Below are 14,347 nucleotides of genomic sequence, written 5' to 3'. Positions count from 1 at the left end.
CTCATGCATTTTTTTTGTCTCCAAAAGTGAGAGAAAATTGTAATAAAAAATTGCATGAAATTTATATATTGGTGAAATTTATACCATGGTGTAACATGACTTTGTGGACTGCTAATGGTGTGAAAATGCATTGATGTTAATGTAGTTGATATCTGGGGTGCATTTATTTATCCATATTTTTTAATCTATATATACCTATGTGATACCACCATGCTGACAGAAACACTGTATCTGAGCTCCGATGTCTCTTTAATCATAAATATCCAGGATGTGCCATTCTTTGATTGCTTGTAGTTAGTATAGCATAAACCTCACTAAAGGTTCTTCTGTCAAACCTCAAAATCTATAAACAAGTTATCTTTGCATTTTCCTGATCTCTTCGCTTAAAGCCAGAAAAAAATTAATAAAAAGCTTTTGAATCCCTTGATTTAGAGAATTTATTTCCAGCAACGTTAAAAATACCATAACACACCTGAATTTTCTATTCCTGTAAGCTTATGATATTATTGACGTATTGAAGTCTATCTTATCATGTGAGTTTCACAAAATAAAGAAGGAATGCTTTAAAGAAAAGAGTTATTTGTATAGCACTGCATTTAGGATTTTTAAACACTGTTTGTAAGGAAGAAAAGCTGATTCATTGAAAACAAGCAGTGGAATTGTACATTTTGTTAAATTACCCAAATAAAAAAACCCTTGAATAAATTAATTTAAAAAACTTGTTGTGAACATTTTCTTTTATTTGAAAAGACTTCTCTTTCTTTCCCTTTCTCACTTTCTTCTTATTTCTCTTTGATTTCCCTTTTTTTCACTGTCTCTTTGTCTTTTTCTATTGCTCTCATTCTTTCTTTTCTCATTCCCTTTCAAAAAAACATTTTTTTTTAGAACTGTACTAGATTTTGGCCTCTGAAATAGACATTAAACATTTTTCTTGATGGAGGATAAGATCTCTTCTATTTTGTCTTTTTTATTTTTACTTTTTTTTTTTTTTTTTTGAGATTTTTACATGTTAGAGAAAACAATGAGGATACTCTTCCTAGTAATTTAATTCATAAATTACTTGAATTTTTTTTTCCTGTCCTCCACCAGCTTATGAGATGGCTATTTATTAATTTAAATTCCTTTATGCCTATGTTAGGGTTGAGGTCTCTTTTCAAGATAACATTAGTGCTAACATCCTAGTCATACAATTTCTTCTTTGCCTATGCCAGTGTTGTTTCTTCTCTGGTATTTGCCACAGCTGCCATACCTCCCCTCTGAGCACATTTTGCTGAGCTGAGAAATCAGGTTCTTGTGATCAGCTCATGACTGCAGATTACTCACCCTCCTTGCTGTCTTGGCAGCCCTTTGCCTGACCACAACTGACCACTGTACATAATCCCAGTGTAGGCTTGCCTGCACCTAGGGTTATAACAGAAAGTCATTTTCTCTAATAGCATCCCAATGACTTTTTTTTTTTTCCTCCACGGGAATACCACACAGCTGGCATACATATACTATGTAACAAAACAATATTCTAAGTCCTACTCCTCCTACTGCCTCCAGACCCTAGCAGTCCTAATTTACAACACGGAACAGTTTCATTAATTCCAGAGTGTGATCTCCCACTTTTAGAATTCTCAAGCAACATTAAATCCTGTTTCTATTATTCCCAGTCTTTAAAGTCATTATATTTTTTTCTCATATCATATTCCAGAAGTCCTGCATTTTTCATAGACAAAGAAAAGTGTTTCTGGGACATCTCTTAAATTATAATGTGTTTCTTCTTTTAAACCAGGATTGACACTCTAGTTTGTGTGTATATAATTTTGGGAAGGCCCAGAATGCATTTAATTGACTGCTTTAAAAGTGTAGTGTGAGCACTGACCTTGGTCGTGTGTGAGTAGCATGAACCTTCACTTCAAGGGGTCTCAGCAGTCCCGGAGTGTCTGTCCTGTCCTGATGGGATGCTGAGCATGTGGGGGCTCTTCTCTTATCCCAGGATGGAGCTGTGGGGCTGAAGCATGGCTGGGAGTGCAGCGTGTGCTGCAGCACATCTTAAATCCAGATCTCATGCAGGGAAGGATGGGATTGCTTTCCAAAGGTGTATTGCATCCTGCATTCTTCAACGTTTCATTGCGTGTTTAAACCTGGCTCCTGGTCTAGGAGTAGAACACCTTACAAAAACTTAACCTTACTAAACCTTACTAAAATTAGGCTTGCAAACATATAAGTGCACTTCATATATTCTATTTATATGAACATATAAGTGAATGGGTGCATATGTTGATTTGATTTTATATTGACCATGATAAAATTAATGCTTCTTTCATCTTGCCTTGACAGATTTCTATGTATTTTGTAAATACTTGTGACCAATAACTGGAGTCACTGGTTTGACTACATTGGGGAATCTGACATTTAAATTGTTTGAAATTGAGCAAAAGAATTGCAAAAAGAAAAACCCAGTGATTTTTCTATTTTCTTTTGGGGTTTTGGCATTCTTTTAAAGGAAATTATTTCTTCTGATTGGCTTTTAGAATCCTTTGCAGAGGAGAGATGAAGAACTATAAAACTTTAAAATGGGTCAACATGTCACTAATTATTGCTTTAATTAGTGACAGCTACATAATTTTTTTATACTTTTGTTCAATTTAATAGAAGTCAGATATATCCCAATTTTTCTCTCTTGAAAGAACTAGTGCCCTTGATTTTTAATGGACTTTATCCAGTCTGTGGATTACCTGGAAGTGTCCATAGTAAAAAATGTAAAGGTTGTGCCTTTAGATTTGCTGTCTAGATTTGTGGATATAATGAAAAGCGTCTCTTTTCATTTTATCTACAAATATTAGTAGACTGAATGTAAATTTTCTAAAGAAGAACAAATAGTAAAAAGTTCTTAATTAGATTTGAAAAACAAAAGTGTGAAGGTAAGAGCTTTTACCGGGACCTGTACATTCATTAAAAAATGTTTTCTCAGTTGAATGTATCACACCCTGGATGTAGAACAGTAAATCAAATCATAAATCTCTCTAAATGGTCTAAAAATGCTTTCAATAACTCTAATAGGTCTAGCTTGTAAGACAGGAATGATGTATGGCATAAGTTTTAGGTTCAAAAAAGACTGCAGAGTTATTTTATACAAATTGTGCAAAATGATATAGTGTTGAGCTATAACCCTCTGAAGTCAGGAAGACTTAGATGTGTTAGTCATTTCCTTGTTCCAAATACTGTGAAGATACTTCAGATAATTCTGTAATTCTTTGTTAAAAATCTTAAGCAAATGAAGTTATTACCTTGCTTACTAGCCTATTTATCAGCTGCAATAATTAAGATCAGTTCAAATACACACTAGTAAATTCCTGTGTTTTATTTTTCACCTCCTTGTACAGAAAAAAACTTAGGCAAAACATGTCAGTGATGGAGTTAAAAAGCTTAGATTGCATTTGAAGTATTTTTGTACAAGTATCAAGTGTGTGTTTCAGTTCATATTATTTAATGTGCAACCTGTACTTAATCGCTTAATGAACAGAATTACTCCAGTATGGCAAATGATAAACCAACCTTTGCGTGAACAGTACATCTGTTAATTTAATAGTTTCCTGGTGCTAATCAAATTGTCCTTAATTTGCAATTTCAAATATTTCATACTAGCAGTGTATTTAAGATTTGGTATTTCTTCTGTTTTCCAATTATGCAATTTCTCTAGTAAGATTTTCTTACCACTACTTCTGATGCACAAATATTTAGTATTGAGTGGCACGGGGCTTTTAATGCCCACCGTGCTATTAAAGCAGTCCCAGATTAAGTGAAAATTAATTCACGTTAGACTGCAAATTGCTGTCTCTATTATCTCACTCCTGAGTTATTGCGGTAATTGATCAGATGAGTTAAGTAATACAAAAAGAAATGCAAAGAATTTTGTGCAGAGTGTGAAAATTAGTCTTATGTCATACCTTTGCTGGCTGGCTCTCACCCCGTGGCAGTCACGGTGCACCAGGCCTTGAAGCACCAGACAGGTCACTTGTCCTCTGCTTATCTCTGGGACTGGGGAAGATCCTGCTTCTGGTGCAGCTCTGCAGGATGGAGGCAGTGGGACAGTGCTTATTCTGCTGCAGGGCTTGCTTTGGTTATTGCCTGACTTACCTGTGCTCTACGCCTTTCTTAGCCAGCACCTTGAGTACAGGAGGACACGTGAAACAAAATGAAATGTCGGTGTTTAATGTTCCTAATTCAAAAGCTAAATTAAAGGCTTTTAACTTTTTGAGAAACACTGTGTCTTAAACTGGACAATACTTTGACTGTGCCTCTTGCTCTAATTTATCCCTGAGTGAGACCGATGTCCCAGACAGCCTCAACAGCTGCAGTAAGCAGGTAGTAGTTCATTTCCCTTTCTTTATATTTTCACGCCACAGATGATACTCAATAGCTCTGAATTTAAATGAGACAGATAGCCTTGATTCCCACGGGGAAGCGATGAAAACATCGCTTCTCACTATCTACATCGCAAAACGCCTAGAATGACATCGCAAAACACCTAGAATGACGTGCGCTTGACGCTTGGAAGTTATTTTTTATTCGGGACGTTGCTTCGAGGTGCTTGATACTCAAAGTTTCCTGGGTTCCACCGTGGGGGCAGCACTGCACTGCGCCATGTAGGGATTGCGCTGGATTTGCGCTGCGCTGCACAGGGATTGCGCTGGATTTGCGCTGCACTGTGCCGCTCACGGATTGCGCTGGATTTGCACTGCGCCGCGCAGGGATTGCGCTGGATTTGCGCTGCACTGTGCCGCGCAGGAATTGCGCTGGATGCGCAGGGATTGCGCTGGATTTGCGCTGCGCTGGGCGCGGTGCCGTGCGCTGCCGCCAGGGGGCGCGGCAGTGCGGGGGCCGCCAGTGGGCGGTGGAGGAGGAGGAGGAGGAAGAGGAGAAAGATAAGGAGGAGGAGGAGAAGAAAGTGGCGGATCGTCCCCCTGCCCGCCCGGCCCTGCCTGGGGCAGCCCCGGCAGCCCTGGGGACAGGCTTTCCTCCCGGGATTCTGGCTGGGAGTCGTTTGAGGAGGGAAAAAGGAAAAATAGCTTTAAAAAAAAAAAAAAAAGGCGTGGGGGAGGGGGGACATAGCTGTCTTCTGTCTCAAGGGGAGGCGGGCAGGCAGCGTTCGCCACTCCTCTCTGTGGGGGGCTATGACTGAGGTAGTCTCAGAAATGAGGCTACCCCCAAGAAAAATTGCTGAGAGCAGGGTTTTCATTCCTTTTTCAGAGCAGGAAGGAAAGTGGTGAATATTAATGTTGGCTACTTTCAGATGCCGCCACCAGAACCTCAATGTGCCTACGACAGCAATATGACATCGGAATGGGAACGTATGTCTCTAGATGACACAGTTCATCACCTGGGTCTTCAGACTTTCATTGCATCCCTTTTTTACATGCTCCGTCATCTTCATCACCATTGCTATTACTGCTATTGTAGTTTAGAAGGCAAGAAAGGTTCCCTGTCTCTGTAAGCTTTCCAAAAGAAAGCTTAACCTATTCCAAAGTAAGTTTTATTTCTTTTCAGGCTCTACAGAATATCTTAAAAGCTACATTGAGGGATTGGTGGTGGAAAATTCATTTACATATTTATGTTTATTTTGCTACAGAACTATAGAATGTTTATAACAAATCTTTAGCACTGATATACAAGGGAAAAAAAAAAAAGTAAAATGTGGGCAAATACTGCCTCAGTGCAAAGCTGGTTAGCTCATGTTTGTAATCCTGCAAACAGTTTAACTGAGTGCTTCAGGTCGCTCAGGACACAAGGCATTTAAAATGCTTCCCCGCTCTCTACCTGTGTGAGGTCAGTCTCTGCTGTGCATCGTCCTGGCTTGCACACGAGCAGGCAAAGATGGACTTTCCTCTGTTCTCTGCTTGGCTCCCCTGAGATCCTGTGAAGTGCCGGGTCTTACAAAGGGCAAGAAGCAGTGATGAACAGAAATTGTGAGAGTCTGATGCTACATAGAAAACATGAAATGTGCTTATACGTGTATAGGTAGATGTGTATATGTGAACAGGTATCTCAAAAGAATAAAGAGAGCAGCTGTGTGGCATGGCAGGAGCAGGCAAAAAATTCGACCCCAACTCAGTGAGCTGAAGGGAAATAATGGAGTAGCCCATGTGCTTCATCTGTCTGCTGGACAGTGCAAGGGTGACTACACAGGGATGAAGAGGCGACAGGCTGCTGAAAGAACAAGAATTCTCCCCCTTTATCCCTTTGCAGAGAAGGGTGATCAGTCCAATCTGCAATCCGGTTTTTGGTAAAAAAAAAACCCCACTGCTGTCAGGCTGTCTGCTGAGACCAAGCATAAAGAGGACAAAGCTCTACGACCTTCAGGCAGAGAGTGCTGTTATCATTGCAGTTCTTGTGGTTACTGCTGTTATTTAGTTGTTTTGCCTTATTTAGCCTTTGAGAGCATCCCGTGCCCTGGCTGGCTGTGGCCGCTGTTTGATGGATGAAGAGCAGAATTAGGCCGCGGCAGATGGCTGTGGACGCAGTTGGGATGGGAGCGGGACAGAGCCCCCGCAGGACTTGCTTCCAACCCGGCTGTTTCAGAGGGGGGTGGGAGGGACTCGGTGGGAAGGATGCGCGGGGGGAACCCGCTCGGGGCAGCGGCCGTGCACTGCGCAGCGGAGGAGGCTCAGGCCGAGCCGCTCTCCTGCCGTTCCCGCACCCCTGCCTTGCTCGCCGCTCGCTCCCGCCGGGATGCTGGGTTTTCTTCAGCCGGGAACGGTCCCACGGCGGGGGCCACCCGGTGCCACCGGGGCGCGTCTGCCCGACCCGGGACGAGGGGTCTGGCGGCCCGCGGCGGGAGCGCGGTGCCTCCGCCAGCACCAGGGACAGCGCCGGCAGCAGCGCTGCCGCTCCTTTGTTCCACCGCCGGCGAGGCCCCGCGGAACAAAGACTTCCGCCGCCGGCGGCGCGGGGACCCCGGCCTCTCCCCTCCCCGCCCCCACACCCTCCGGCTTGGCCCGGCCACTGCCGCCGCTGCCAGCGGAGCCGCGTCTCCCGTGTGCCGGCCGCGCACGCACCTGCCCCGGCGCACGTCGCTCTGCCGCCGCCGCCCTCCCCCGGGCGTGAGCTGCCCCGCACACCCTACGCCGCCGCCGCCCCCGCTCCGCGCCCGCCAGCCGCTGCCTTGCGCCTCGCCCCGCCGCCCGGGCCGGCGCGCAAAGCCCGCACGCCGCTCCGCCGCTCCGCTGCCCGCCGGCGCCGCTCCGCGCCGCTCTCACACACCGTGCCCGTACGCTGCTCCCCCTCCCCGCCTCTCCCTCGCAACCTCCGCACGCTCTTCTTCGCGCATCCAAGCTGCCTCTCCGCACATGGCTCTGCTGCAGTGCCCCCGCGGCGCCTCGGGCACCCCCCGCCCCGTGCACCAGCTCTGCACATGGCTCTGCCCCCGCGGCCCGCGGCTCGGCCGCTGCTCCGCTGCCCCCGCGCACCGCGCCGCTGCCCCGGGGCGCGCGTTCCTCGGCTTCCAGAGGAGCCCCGCGAGAGGAGGAGCCATCACCGAGCGGGCACTCCTAGCTACCGGCTGAGCGATGCGCAAAGAACAATCCTCGCCATGATAATATTAGAAAATGTATTTATTTCCCATTAATCGACTTTACATGGTTCAGCCCAAGAAAGCGAGAGGTCGAGTCACCACTACCTTGAAAAACCACCGCGGCTACCGCACCGCTCCAGTAGCCCCCCACGGCCCCGTTACCTGCTGCTGACAGCTGCCCCCGCGGGCGCCCGTCCCGTGGCAGCGGCATCTCCTTTCCACCGGGCTGAGCCAATCAGTCCACCAGTCCTAGTTAATCTGGTTCCCGTAGGTGAGTACAGGTTGTCGAGCTCTTTATTGCTTTGTCTTTCCTTTTCTTTCTTTCCTTTTTTTCTTTTTCTTTTTCTTTTTTTTTTTTTAAGCTCATTGCAATTATTTTGTTATTAATATTATTATGGTATGGTCTAGCGAGATCTTTCATGCTGCTTTGAGGATCCGCTCTTGGCATTCACCGCGTGCCTTAATTGTATGACATTAAATCAAGGTCCGCTGTGAACACGGAGAGTCAGAGCCTTAGAGCGCTCTCTCTCGCTCGCTCTCTCTCTCTCTCTCTCTCTCTCTCAGCAGTACAGCAACTGATCCCCGAAAAAAAAAAAAACAACCCGGTAATTTCCCTCCGCCCTAGTCCCATTCCGGCCCAGGCTGCATATAACTCATGCTCGAGTTTTCTTACTAGCCAGTCTGTTGTTTGCAGTGCTCAGGAAGCTGTTAAATATGTATTTAATCGATTAAAAAAATATATATAATATAAGCGTGTGCCTATTGAACAATTCCAGATGACTGCTTTAATTTCACCAGCGTCTTCGCGTGATTTTAAACACAGGAGTTGACTCTCCCCGAGTCGGCGTCTGTCATTTGGCATCCCTGGCTGAGAGGAATGACCATGTCTTTCCGCTGTCTCGGTCCTCCTGGTTCTGCGGCTCCCCTGGAGCACGGGCGGGGGGAGCCCGCACCCCCAGAACATCCCCGCTGCCCTCGGCCAGGGGGAGGGCGGGGGGTTGAAAGAGGGGATCTTTCGGCGATGAAAAATGAAAGGGCAGGACGTGTCATCTTTCTTTGTAAAGCAGAAAAAAATTTAACTCACTCGCACCTGCCCCTTTCCCGGGAGGGTCTGGGCAGCCCATCTGGCTTGCCTACACTGAACTGGCGAGTGAGGAAATAAGGGGTGAAGTCATTACAATAATTTTAAAAAAATTAGCCTAATCTTTTATTGTTATTATTACGCTTTTTGCCATCTTTCACGGCTCAGGATCGGGACCATTCCTTTTGGGTGCCGACGGCGCGCCGGGCAGGAGCGGAGCGGCCGGGCACCTTGCATCGCCCTGCGGGCTGGAGCACGGCCGGACCCCAGGAACCGGGCAGCTGACCTCGACTGCTTCCTCGGCGCCAGGGCCCGGGAGAGAGAGAGGAGGCGAAGCGGGATGTGCTGCGGCTGCAGGCGGCGGCGGTCGGGATCCTGCGGCGAGCTGGGCTTCTCAGAGACTTTTCCCGTAGCTTCCCGGGGCATCCGGGGGCAAACTGGGAAGGCGGCTTCGGACCCCCTCGGCACCGTAGCTCCTGCGTGCGGCCGCCTGGAAAACAGACAAAGCAAGAGCGTTAGAAATGCAGGCGGGGAGGAAAGGAAAGGCAGGCGGGGAGGGAAGGGCGCCGGGAGCCCGCACGCCGCGCGGTTGCCAATGACAAAAGGGAGAGAGGGGGGAGTCAGAGCAGGAGAAGGGCGGGGAGGGAAAGGGGAAGGGGAGGAAGCGAAGGGAAGGGGGGCCACACGGACTGACGCGAAGCTGGGGTCGGCCAGACCCGAGCCTGTGGGGCTGCTTGGTCCGCGGCCGAGGACGGAGAAGGCGGAACGCCCATCACCGCAGCGCTAGGGAGAGCGGGCATCTCGGTCCCTGCAGCGCGGTGGGAACGGGCCAGCCGCGGGGAACGCAGAGAGCAACCTCCCTGCCCGCCGCTGCAAAAATCCCCCGAGAGCAAGCACAGGGCAAAGCTTAAAGAAAAGAAAGAAAAAAAAAAAAAAGAAGAAGAAAAAAAAAAGGAGAAAAAATTAAAGGACTGTGAAGGGGGTGGGGAACAGCAGTTCCCCCCTTCTTTTTCATCTTGAGGACTGTACTAGAGCAAAGAATCATAGGGAGAAATCCAAGCATCCAAATAAAAACAAGAAATAGGAACCCACTCCAAATACCAAAAAAGATAATCACAATCAAAAGGAAATGGTCAAACCTGCCGAGGGCTGGCGGCTCCTCCACCCAGTCGGAGCCGGGGAGCGCAGGAGAGGAGAGCCCCTCTAGCTGCTTTCGGGGGATAGGAAGCGGTCCGGTCTCTCCCCCTCGCTTGCTGCTCCAGAATTAGGGATTAATGCCTCTCCAGCCAAACAAATAAGGCATCTGCCTTCAGTACAAGAGGATTACACGGGGTTGCTGACGTCACCAGCCAGGCAGATGTTGGCTCCCAAAGTCCTGATCATCTCCCGTGTCCTTGAAACCCGGCACAATCCCAGACCCGAGCCGCCCGGCCGGGTCCCTGCAAGGTCGAGGGGGACCTGGTCGGAGGGGACCCCGCCGAGCCGCTCTCTCCCAAAACGTCCTCACGCATCACCGGGAGAGAAAGGTGTGAAAAGCCGAGCCCGGCAGAAAGTTCAACCCTCCCCCTTCCCTCCGGGTCCTCTCCCTCCACCCCCCGCCCTCCCCCACCTCCCCAACCTCAATGTCACATGAATCTGTACAGTCATAGCGAGGAAGAGGAGCCTGATCCCCGGCTCACCCAGAGGCCACCCTCCCCGCACGGCAGCACCGACCCCCCCTCGCTGCGGCACCGCCGCGCCCCCGGCCCCCGCCCCGGCAGCGCGGAGCCGGGCAGGCCGCGCCGTGCCCCGCGGCTTTGTTCCCGCTGGGCCCGTCCCGCCGGGGCAGCGGCGGGGCTGCCCGTGCGGGGACAGCCCTCTCCCCGTCCCCAGGCAGGCCCGGCGGGCGGGCGGCGAGCCGAGCCGAGCCGGGCCGAGCCGGGCCGGGCACGCAGGGAGCGCCGAGGGGGCTCAAGGCCTCCTCTCGCCCGGCGGCAGGCGCTGGGGTAGGGCTCTCCCGGCTAAAGGACTTGGAGGTTGCGTTTCTGCAGTTCTTGGGTGGAGGCAGAGCGGCTCGCCGTTCCCGTGGCTCAGCCCCGAGTTTGCTGGAGCTGTAGGGTGGGTTGGAAGTGCCGCAAAGTACATCTGAAAGGGGAATCCAATTAGAAGCGCGATCAAAATAAAAAAAGAAATTTGCCTGAGAACCACGTCTGTTGCTTTTGCTGTGGCATAAAGTCCATGACTCATCATCACTACTCCCTTTGCATCAAACAATGGTTTCAATCATTTCGGTACTGCAGAAAGGCAAACTAGACGATGTGACATAACGGAGCAGGATGAAGAAGGGATCGCCAGTATCTAGGCTCCTGTTGGGTTGATGTTGTTGTTGTTGTTCAAAGGAGCTGCTTTATAGATCTGTTCCATATTATCCTTGTCTGTCAAAGTGGCATTTAATTTTTCCAATTGTGGAACTTGGTCACTGATAAAATCAATTTAATTTACACCACTGTCATTCAGCCGATCCGAGCAGTAGATTTATTTTTGGCTCGGAGTTGAAGGGAAAAAGCAATCGTATGCAGAATGGAGAGATCCTTTTACTTCTTTTGCGAGCAGTAAGAAGAGAAATCACTGGCATGGCATTTTAACAGAGCTTGCTCTCCTGCAGCAGAATTATGAATGTAATTTCTCGAGTCTTTTGCCCAGAATCTTGAGCAAGCACACGAGAGGGATAACAAGAAAGACAGAGCGGCTCGAGGCCCCGGCGTTCCGTGGGGGCCGACAGCCCCGCTCTGTCCCCTTTCCCGGGATGACACCAGCCGGCTCCATCCTCGCCCGGTCCCTGTCCATGGTCCTGACCCGCCTGCGGCAGCGGGCGCTGCTCCGGCCGCCGGCCCGTGGCCCTGCGCGCCCCTCCGCGCCAGCGCGGCCCGGGCGGCCGCGGGGCCGGGGAGCCTGCCACCCTCCGCGGCAGTCCCATCAACACCTCTGCTTTGTTGTTGTTGTTGTTACTATTAATATTTTTTTTTTTTTTTAAATTCAGCACCTTGGAAGGAGTTGGCGGTGGTAGTGAGGATTTACCTTTCTTGGGCTTTATTTGTTAGCTGTCTTTTTTCAAAGAGCTTTTAATCACTGGGCAAACCCACATGCTAATGTAAAGTGGTTAATATCGGACAACAGTCTTTAAACCTCGGATTCTTATTTGTTTCCTTAAATGGATTAACATGCAAATTCAAACGCGGTTTTTAGTAACCGGTACCTACCTACCGGATGACCTGAAGAGAACTGACAACATTGTAAACTACTTTTTTTTCCTTTAGAGGTTGCAGCATGAATAACTTGCACACAGTGGTTAAATATTCTCTAAAATATCACTTTGCGTATATATGGCCTCTTTCTGGTCCTAAAAGAAAGATCTTCCTACCTAGCTACATGCGTGCGCGGAGATACATTCTCTCTCACGTACACATAAATGTATATATACATAAACTTTAAATAATTTAGGGGAAAAGTCAGGCGTTGTCATTGACAAGTCTTTTCTCAGATCACACACACACGCACACACACGCACAGGTACACACACACACACACAATTGGCTAACTCTGTTCCTTAGCATTTAAAAGCAAGGACAGGTCTCGAAATATTATTTATCAGTCCCCCTCTTTCTCTCATAACGTGCTTCCCCGAGCTGAATAGCTCGGGCAAAGAGCAGCTGAAATAGCCCCGACGCTGCAAGAGGCTCTGAATGCAGCAGCTTTAGAAATTGTGCACCAGCCCTGCAAAGAGAAATGTGTGGGCTCTCTAGAATGTGATGTGCTACCGGCTGGGGAAAAGGCAGAGCTGAAGCCATTCACACTTCGTAGGCTGGGAGATTTGTTTCAAAAGAGCCCTGAAGTATTTAGGATTTGGGGGGAAACCCTTGTACCGGAAGAAAATGGCCTAAACACAATAGGACTCGCCATTTTCTCCTTCCAAAGCACAAAGCAGCTCCGCGGCTTCAGCACCACACAAAGAAAGCCCGGACCCTCTGAATTCTCTTACATTTTCCCCCACGATTTCAAAAGCCTTGCCCTCTATCCGATCCGCTTTCCCAGGAGCGCTCTCACAGAAATAAAGAAAGAAAGGAGGAAAGGGAGGGGGAGAAAAACGACTAGGCTAGGCGTGCTAGAGACAGTTTTGGTCTTAGTTTATTTTAAGCAAATTCTGCCACGGAAAAGTCACACCATCACATGTACACTTGAGGAGTGTGTCTGGGGGGGGGTGGGGTGGGGGGGGGGGGGAGGGAGGTTGGAATCCCAAAAAACCAAACAGCTGGAAAGCTGTTTTGACCACCGCATTCCTTCGAGCTGGGCGGACTCAAGTTGCACTACAGAGACCCAAGCAGACCACGCTGCCTGGGGATGTGTATGTACACAAACAGGCGTGCATATTCCCGGGCCAAAAAAAAAAAAAAAAATTCAATCCATCCAAGCCCACGAAGTGATGTAGAACACAGCCCTCTGTCCCCCTCTGTCCCTCTCACTGCCGGCACCGGGCTTTCCTCCGCGCCCGCGGAGCCCCGCGCCCCCAGCTGCTGCTCTGCTTCCACACCGCGCTCTGCTCAGCCGCCCGCCCCTCTCCCTCTCCCGCTTTTATTTTCTTATTTTAGCAAACCCGCAGAAGACTGAAAAAGAGGGGATGACATATTTAAGGAAAAAAGAAAAAAGAAAAAAAAGAGGGAGAAAAACAAAGAATCAAAACAAACCCCAGCAACCCCAACCTAAAAAACAGCCTGTCACTATCGCCCTGAAATGCAGCAAGAGACTTTGTACTTACAGGCAGCGCTAAAGTGAGTAATCCTCATCCCAGCGTGGTTGGGTTTGTTAAGGTTTTCTTTCCCTCTTTTTTTTTGTCTAGTTGTTTTTAAGTACTTTTTTTTTTTTTTGTTTCTGTCGTCCATGGCTCGGAGTGGATTCAAGCAAAAGCGGCCGGTTAGCAGGAATAAAAATAGAAGTGATTTCATTGTGCAAATGCAGCAAACACACAAGAAGCCGTGTTTCTCCTAATACTTTCGGCTTGGGAACCAGCAGCTCTCAGCTCAGGAAAGCAGGACTCTGTGAATCTCCCCCTCCTCTCTCTCTCTTCCTCTCTCCCTGTCACACACACACATACACGAACACGAATACGCACACACACACACATACACACTTACTTTTCTTCTTCTTCTTGCCTTTTTTTTTTTTTTTTTTTTTTTCCAAAAGAGGGCAGGCCGTTCCCTGAATCCCAATGAGTTAAGTCAGTCACTTTCCTTCGCATGCATCACAGCCTCCTTAGAGCTGCAGGCACAAAAGAGCATTTAGCTGCCTCCAATTTGTGTAGAAGGCCTGGCCTTATTCTTTTTTATTTATTTATTTTAAAAATATATTTAAATAGTATATTTCACTTAGTATGAAAATACCACGTCCCCAGCTTTGACGACTGAACCACTAATTGTAACCTTTTAAATAAATTCTTGAACTTAACATACTTAGCTAGTCTGCAGGGGCTTCACAAGAAATATTTCTCAGCTGTACAGACCCACACCCTGCTTTCTGTAAAGGTCAGAGCTGTACAATCCACAATTACTTTCCAATGAAGTCTTATATCAACAAAACCTCCTTGAAAGGATTACAGGCCTCTAAAAATAAAGCTTTAATCTTAGATATACACGGTGGCATATTCCATTTCAATCAAATATGCGGGATTGTTTCAA

At 48.1% G+C, this 14,347-nt stretch overlaps 1 protein-coding gene across 10 annotated transcripts in view; it reads right to left on the bottom strand.

Moving 5' to 3' along the window:
• Window positions 1–13,843, bottom strand: part of LOC135279943 (uncharacterized) — a 218,512-nt gene extending 204,669 nt beyond the window's left edge. For 2 of the 10 annotated variants that reach the window (XR_010347091.1, XR_010347089.1), the window contains exons 1-3: window positions 9,779–10,171; window positions 7,044–9,129; window positions 1,324–4,055 (exon numbers count right to left, since the gene is read on the bottom strand). Coding sequence is in view for 2 of the 10 variants with exons in the window: in XM_064387536.1 (XP_064243606.1) it covers window positions 8,804–9,129; window positions 13,432–13,618 (513 nt within the window). In the remaining 8 variants the exon portion in view is untranslated. Of the gene's footprint in view, window positions 1–1,323; window positions 4,056–7,043; window positions 9,130–9,333; window positions 9,725–9,778; window positions 10,172–13,431 lie in introns of those variants that run through there. The other 8 variants (XR_010347090.1, XR_010347093.1, XR_010347094.1 and 5 more) reach the window with 8 other exon arrangements.
• Between the last annotated feature and the right edge of the window lie 504 nt (window positions 13,844–14,347).

Source organism: Passer domesticus, chromosome 1 (assembly GCF_036417665.1).
Source record: "Passer domesticus isolate bPasDom1 chromosome 1, bPasDom1.hap1, whole genome shotgun sequence".
Classification (NCBI taxonomy): Eukaryota; Metazoa; Chordata; class Aves; order Passeriformes; family Passeridae; genus Passer; species Passer domesticus.
The sequence above is the reverse complement of the archived record's forward strand: the minus strand, read 5'-3'. Positions and strand labels throughout refer to the sequence as shown.